A 7,405-nucleotide genomic window follows, 5' to 3' on the forward strand; every position below is an offset into this window, starting at 1 on the left:
CTCTGCCCCTTCCCTGCTCGTATTCTGTTTCTCCCTCAAAAATAAATAAATCTTTAAAAAAATAAATAAAGTGAGGCTTTAATCATGTGATTTGACTCACAGGACTGCCGTGCTAATCAACAGGGCAATTTGGTTCCTGTGAGAGTAACTGTTTTCAACTGCAAAATAACAACCAGACATACAGGAGTGTTGGAAGAATGTGTGGTAGGTTTAAGAATTCTTTGCCTGGCCCACCTACAAGATCTCTTTACCTCCAGGTGGGGCAGGGTAGGTCTTCTCTCTCTACCCAAGTCCCGTGCCCAGAAGTGGCCACAACTCAGGCCACAACTGAGTTGACCAAGTGCTTTCACAGGACCCAATGCCAACCATTAGGTAAGAGAAGGCGAGAGAAACTAGATACTTTAATTCATGGGCTCTGCAAGGTGCCTCTCAATTCCACGCACAGCCAGCTCTGAGGGATAAAGAATGCACCTTATTGTCCCAAGCAAAGTCAAGCCCTTTCCTTCTTCCACTCTCCTGCTCTTTTTTTTTTTTTTAATGTTTCCATTTATTTTTGAGAGACAGAGAGAGACAGAGCGTGAGCAGGGGAGTAGCAATGAGAGAGGGAGACACAGAATCCGAAGCAGGCTCCAGGCTCTGAGCTGTCAGCACAGAGCCCGACACGAGGCTTGAACTCACAAGTCATGAGATCATGACAAGAGCCGAAGTCAGATGCTTAACCAACTGAGCCACCCAGGCGTCCCTCCACTGTCCTGCTCCTTAACTAGGCATCACTCAAATATTCTTCATAGGAAAAAAGGACTCTAACAGCACATGAAAACCTTCACTGGAGACCTCAACCAGCAGCTCCTTACCTCCTTTTTTCCCAATCCAACACAGTAATACCCTAAACCTACTTGTTTTTAACTCTTCTAAGTCCTTTCCTGTCCGTGACTCATTCTGTTTTCACAAAGCTCCATGAATTACACAGGCTAGGTGTTGCTGCACACAGAAGCTGAACGGGATATGGAGGAAAATGGAAAACCTAAAAGCTTTCTGTATCAGAAGCTGGATGAGCACATGGGCCAAGGAACCCCTGCCCCACCCCCCTCCTTTTGCAAGACTCTATCTTTCCATCCTTAGCAAACCTTCCAGTCATTTGCTAGAGACAGACTTTTAGCCATGGGAGCCTCAAACAAACCCAACCAAAACAAACCAAAAGGTCAGCGGTGTATCAGCAAAGACTCCTCAAATTCAGTGGCTTGTGAAGCTCCCACAGTTGGCCTCTAGCTGCAGAAGAGATAAGAGACAAGAGCCTCACTCCCCCACAAACCACAGAGGCCAGTAGGGGATGGGTATGAAATTAAGTAGCAAAGCGGCAAACCCCATCAGAGTGCAGGCCCTGCCCTCTTTCCTGACCCTCAGGCACCCTGGGTGGGGGGGGGGGGGGGATTGGCTCAGCACACTCTTCCTTTTTCTTGGGACCAAACTTCCTCCAGCCTTGACCAAGTTGGACCTTTATTTCTAGAACTTTTGGAACAGAAACTTTTAGAAGAGCTAATAGGTATAGAAAGAAAAAAGGAAAAGGAAAAGAAACAAGAAACAAGAAACAAGAAAAGGAAAGGATTGACCATTTTGGCCCCTTAAAATCTTCCTTCCTGAGGCCCCCCCCAACACCTCCTTACCCTGTGCGCTCTCTCTTCTCCTTCCCTCTCTGTCTCACACACACACACACACACACACACACACACGCACCGGAAAAATCGCTACCTCGAAATCCTTCATTTGGCAGGTCCTCCTCCAGCCCTGTCGATGGATGGAAGGCAATAGAGTGGAATGGAAGAAACTTAGCACAGCTCCAGGGAAATGATGAGCCAGAAGAACACACCCTGGGGTCACCCTGCTGGCTCAGCGCTCCTCTCCCTTAGCTCCCTTAAGCACCTAATAGGCATGCGCTAATTTATCCTGTTCCCCCAGAGCAAGCCAGTGAGGCCCTGAGGAGTTAGAGGACTTATCCAAGACGACAGCACAGGCCAGGATAGGACCTGGGCCACATGGCCCTGCACTCTCTGCCTGCCCACCCAGAGCTCCAGGGAAGGTCCCTTCCTGCTGCTGCCAGACACTAGACCCAGGCACACCCACAGGGAAACCAGAGCTGTCAGCCTTGGCCACCACTGTTCTCTCCAAAGGGCCATGTTCCAGATGCTGGTCTCATCCCTTCCTGAGACATCACAGCCAAGTCTCCCAGAACCCAGGAAAACATCGCTGCTCCCTCCTGCTTGCAATTTCATCATTCTGCTGCCTCCAGGCTGAAGGTCTGAGAAAGAGGCTTCTCAGAAGTTAAGCCCAATGCGGGCCCCCCACCCCCTTTCTTCTCCACCTGGCAGCCTGGGAAGTGTAAAACCAGCTCAGGTGACAACCATGGGCTCTGCCCCCTCCCAGGCAGGGAAACTGACGGCAAAGCCAACTTCCTTCCAGCCCAGGCTGCTTCCTGAGGACCCGCCTGGTCCCCCTTTCAGTAAAGAGAGGCAGTGCTAGTCATAATAGCTGTGATAGGCTGAATAATGGCTCTCTGAAAGATATCCAAGTCTGAATCCCTGGAACTGTGAACATGACCTTATGGTAAAAATAAAAGCTTTTGCAGATGAGATGTGATTAAGAATCCTGAGATGGAAAGGCTATCCTGAATGATCTGGAGGGGCCCTAAAAGCAATCACAAGGTCTTTACAGGTAAGAGGCAGAGGAAGATTCGAGCCATAAAGAACCGCAATGGGGGCGTGCAGGCAGGGATTGGAGTGAGGCACCAACAAGCCAAAAAATGCCGGCAGCCACAAAGGCTTGAGTGAGGCAAGGAATGGATTCTCCCCTGAGCCCTCCAGGGGAAACACCATCCTGCTGATACCTTGATTTCAGCCCAGTGACGCAGATTTAGGGCTTCTGGCCTCCAAAACTAGGAGAAAATAGATTCCTGTTGGTTTAAGCCAGCGAATTTGTGGCTATTTGTTACAGCAGCCACAGAAACTAATACAGGACCCAACACTTAATAAGTATTCACTAGGCACCAGGCATTGCCCTAAGCATTTTACCCACATTGCATCCTGGCTCTGTATGCGAGGTTAGGCAGACACACCGCGGGTCTGCAGGCCAGTGCTTAGTGTTGTGACTCTGAGCAAGTTACATTAACTTCTCTAAACCTCTGTTTCCAAATGTGTAAAATGGGCATGTATATTACCTTTCTCATTGCGTTGCTGGGCGGATACAACGGTTAGTCAAGGCAAAGTGCTTTGAACAGTATATAATAAGTACTCAATAAATGCTAGCTATTTTGAGATCACAGGAATTCAGCCAGCCACAATTAGCCCATCATCCTCATCTATCAGGACATGGGCAAGGCCTCCTGGACCCAGTGCAGGAAGAGAGATGCCCCTTTCGAGTAGGTTTGAATAGTCCACAGGACGGTCTGAGGAGTGCAGTTAAGTATTTCTTCCCTTAATTAAGCAATTTGGGTTCTTAATGCTGGCCCCGCTTCGGAAAAGGCGGATGCCCCAGATGGTGCTAATTGTGCAGCATTGCCCAGAAGAGAGGGATGCACGCCCATCGCCCATAATAAGGACATAACTGGCAACATCCACACATAACGCAGCCCTGCGTGCCCACCACACTTTCTCCCTGTAACTCTGGCATCAGGAAGCGAGTCCTGCTGCTTTGGAAGTTAACCCCAGGCAAACACGTGAGTCCACCTTTCCTGCCTTTCCAAGGCCACTCCAATCAGTCCCGGAGGGGCTGGGTGGAAGGATAAAACCCCAGGTCTGCTTTGCTTAAGAGATTACAGCCAAATTAGTAAAGAATAGAGGAAGCAAGATTTGCCCAGGACCTGGGGAAGGGTAACCTAGACTTACCACCTGAAGAAGAGGGAGAAAGAAATTTTTCCTTCATTTGGCCCTTCCCCGATAAAGTTTGCCCAACTCTCCCGTTTAGGTGATGTCATTCAAAGAAGCAGCGCCCCCACAGGATGGCAGGCCTTGTGTCCCCACCTAAGCAATCTGCACTCGAGAAGAGAAATTAACCAAGGGAGAAGGGCCTGGCCTGGCCATCCCGCCTTGGCTTCCTCCTAGGCAGGGTTCCAGCCCCACGGGCTTAGTTGACCAGCTAAGGCTCCTGCCGCTGCTGCCTCGTGCAAGCGGCCGGGCCTCTTCCCAGGGGGCTGCAGAAAGAGCCACCTGCGCTCTATCGGCCCTTCCCTACCCCACCCTCCAAGGGGAAGAAGGATGAGGGAGGACAGCTCCCCTCCTTACTCTCAGGCACCCACAGATTTCCGCGCTGCCGTCACCACTGACGAGAACCCAGGTCCCCAGGAGGAATTGCTTCTCCTTCCTATTCCATCCTCCCGATCAATGAACACGCAGCAACACCCACGTTCCCGCTCCTCCTACTCCGGGGGGAGACCGACCCGCAGAGCGACATCCGGAGCTGGAAGGCACCGCAGTAAGAGCGCCGGCCCCTCCGCCCCGCGCGGTCCCTTGCCCTTTCCCAGTCATCGGCGGATCCAGAGCCAGCCCGGCGTTCGGGCTGGAGAGGGGGCCCCGCCTCCCCGGGGGCAGGGCGCCGGAGACCTCGGGGAGCCCGCCACAGACTGGGTTAGCCCCACCGCGGGGGCCGGGCGCTGGGCACCGCACCTGGGACCCGATCCCGTAGGCGTGCCCCGCCTCAGGCACTGCAAGCAAGCGCCCCCGCCCGCTCCCGCGCGGCGTCTGCCCGGGCACCCGCGCCGGGAGGGGCAGAGTCCCGGGCCGCCCGCGCGCCCGAGCTGCCCGGGCAGGTGGTGGGCAGCGGGGTAGTGCGCCGCCCAGCCGGCCGGCGCGGGGAAGCGAGCCGGAGCGAAGCCGAGGGCCGGCCGCGTGGGGCGCGAGGGGCGCGAGCCCCGCCACTTACGCGCGGGCTCTGGGGAAGCCCATGGAGAGCAGCACGTCCAGCGCCGATCCATGCTTGATGGTGCCCGGGCGCTGCTGGCGGCTCCTCCGCGGGGTGACTTTGCTGTACAGCTCCTCTCTCGCAGCCATGCCGAGCGGCCCGGGGTGGCCGTACTGAGCCATGGCTCAGCGGCCAGCCATCGCCGGGGCAGGCGCCCGATCCCGGGCGTCCGGGAGGGAGCGGGCGAGGGGGCTCGGGGACCCGGCGCCGGGCGGGAGGCGGCGGCGGCGGCGGCGGAGGCGGCGCTCGGAGCTTCCCCGGAGTCGAGACTGACGCTTCCTGGTGAGGCCACTGGAGCCAGAGCCGCCCGCGGGCTGCTGGGGCCGGACCAGCAGTCAGCGGCTCGGGCCCCTGGGTGCCCCCAGCGCAGCGCCCGCAGCAGCCCTCTCTCCTCCGCCCCCTTCCTTCTTTCCTAGCAGTCCGGGAATTTGCAATGAGTAATTTTTGAATGGATCAAAAAGGAAAAGGAGCCGGGTGGGCCGGCCCTGCCTTACCAGCACCGGGGCCCCGCCCCTCTCTTAAAGCTACAGCGCCGCCCGAGGCCGCTCCGGGCCGGGCGCGGTGCTCTGCAGGGCGGAGGATTCGAACCAAAAGAGGGCTGCCCGTGTGCGTGGGTTCCGAGGAGTCGCTCCCAAGACCCCAGTCTTCTCCATGACTTGCACATAGAGCCAGCTAGGCCTCCGGATACCAGATCGGGCCGTGTCAAGTTTCGTGTGGTTTCTGTGGTTGAAGACGGGTTAATAATGGAAATTGGGCGAACTGATGGACGGTATTAATGAACCAGAAGGCCAGGCCCTGTAGGCCCAGATAAAAGGTTTTGCTTCCGAAAGACCCTACAAAATCCAGAGGACTGTCGTGGCCATTGGAGACCGAGTTCCCATCAGGCGGCCAAGTGGGCACACTAAAGATCTTCCATGCTCTCCAGGACTGAGAGAGTGACTTCGGGGGGCCTCAGGCTCTCAGGCCTGGGAGGAGAGAGGGAAGGAGGGAGAGGACAGGGTGGAAAGAAGAAGAGAAAGGGGAAGATGAAAGGAGGAAGGAGAAGAACATGGAAAGTGGGAAGTGGACAGAGGGTGGAGGGAGAAGGAACAGAGAAAGAACACTTTCTAATTATAAAAGGTGTTCAAAACGGAATGGGTGGATTTTCTGTAGGGAATGAGCACCCCGTCAATGAAAAGATTCAAGGAGAGACTAGTCATCGTTCAGCGGTGACATATAAGTGAATTTGTATCGTTGGTTGGATAAAACTACTCTCACCTCAAAGAAGGCGGAAGTCTCCAGCTGCCTGGGTGGCTCAGTCCATTAAGCGTCAGACTTTGGCTCAGGTTATGATCTCCCCATTTGTGGATCGAGCCCTCGTATGTCTCTGCGCTGACAGCTCAGAGCCTGGAGCCTGCTGCGGATTCTGTGTCTCCCTCTCTCTCTGCCCCTCCCCTGCTCCCACTCTGTCTCTCTCTTAAAAATAAACACACATTAAAAAAATTTTTTTGAAGATGGGAGTCTTTTTTTTAATAAATTGTTTGTTTGTTTGTTTTGAGAGACAAAGAGGGCACAAGTGAGCAAGGGGGAGAGACAGAGAATCCCACAGGAGACAGAGAGAGAGAGAGAGAGAAGCAGGGCTCACTCGATGTGGGACTCCAACTCACAAACCATGAGATCATGACCCAAGCGGAAGTCAGATGGCTAAACGACTGGGCCATCCAGGCGCCCAAAGGTGGGAGTCTTAACTGTACCCCACCCCACCTCATACCCCACACCTTGGACTTGGCTTGAAAGCTCTTTCATTTGGAGACAAACTTACTCTCCTCAGTCAAGGACAAGGGCCCCACTTGATATAATGGAAAAGGCACAGAGCAAACCCTAGCTGCTCTTTTTTATGCAATAATAATTAACCTAACATTTATTGGACTCTTAGTCATTATGCTAAGCATAATAAATGAATTGACTCTTTGAATGTTTAGGCCCTGTGGGATTGTACAATAATTATCCCAGTTTACAGATGACAAAACTCAGCTCAGCAAAGTTGAGGAAGATCATAGTGCTAGTAAGTGCATAATGAAAGCTTTTATGCACTGTTGCTCTGCCCTACCCAGCCCTCTACCTTTATCTGTGTGCATCCTAGTAACCTAGCCTTACATGCATGAGGGTTCTCCAAAAATGTCACCTTCTTTCCCTGCCTCGAGTGTGGTGGAGGGATGGTGACCAGCACTCACGAAACAGTTTTTTGATGTTGCTTTACAAGACGCCTAAAGGTTTTAGAAGGGGAAATGACACAGCTTAATTCTCTTGGACCAGAATTGCTTTTCTAAAGAATGTCCAGTGGTGCTAGAAGTGAGGAGATAAGGACCACCGGGGCTCAATCCACAAAGTGCATAATTCTGCCTTCTGCACAGATAAGGGATGTGAGAGAGTTCATACTTCCCAGGGTGAGAGCTGCTTCCAGAGCAAAGGAAGT

General features: G+C 53.5%; 1 protein-coding gene across 2 annotated transcripts in view; it reads right to left on the minus strand.

The window, feature by feature from the left end:
• The window catches only part of UBASH3B (ubiquitin associated and SH3 domain containing B), a 140,851-nt gene extending 135,479 nt beyond the window's left edge, over positions 1 to 5,372 (minus strand). The window contains exon 1 of one of the 2 annotated variants that reach the window (XM_039217696.1): positions 4,912 to 5,372. In XM_039217696.1, the coding sequence (XP_039073627.1) occupies positions 4,912 to 5,072 (161 nt within the window). In that variant the 5' untranslated portion in view covers positions 5,073 to 5,372. The remainder of the gene's footprint in view (positions 1 to 4,911) is intronic. The other variant, XM_039217697.1, reaches the window with a different exon arrangement.
• Between the last annotated feature and the right edge of the window lie 2,033 nt (positions 5,373 to 7,405).

This window comes from Hyaena hyaena, unplaced genomic scaffold (assembly GCF_003009895.1).
Source record: "Hyaena hyaena isolate Hyena2069 unplaced genomic scaffold, ASM300989v1 scaffold_708, whole genome shotgun sequence".
Classification (NCBI taxonomy): Eukaryota; Metazoa; Chordata; class Mammalia; order Carnivora; family Hyaenidae; genus Hyaena; species Hyaena hyaena.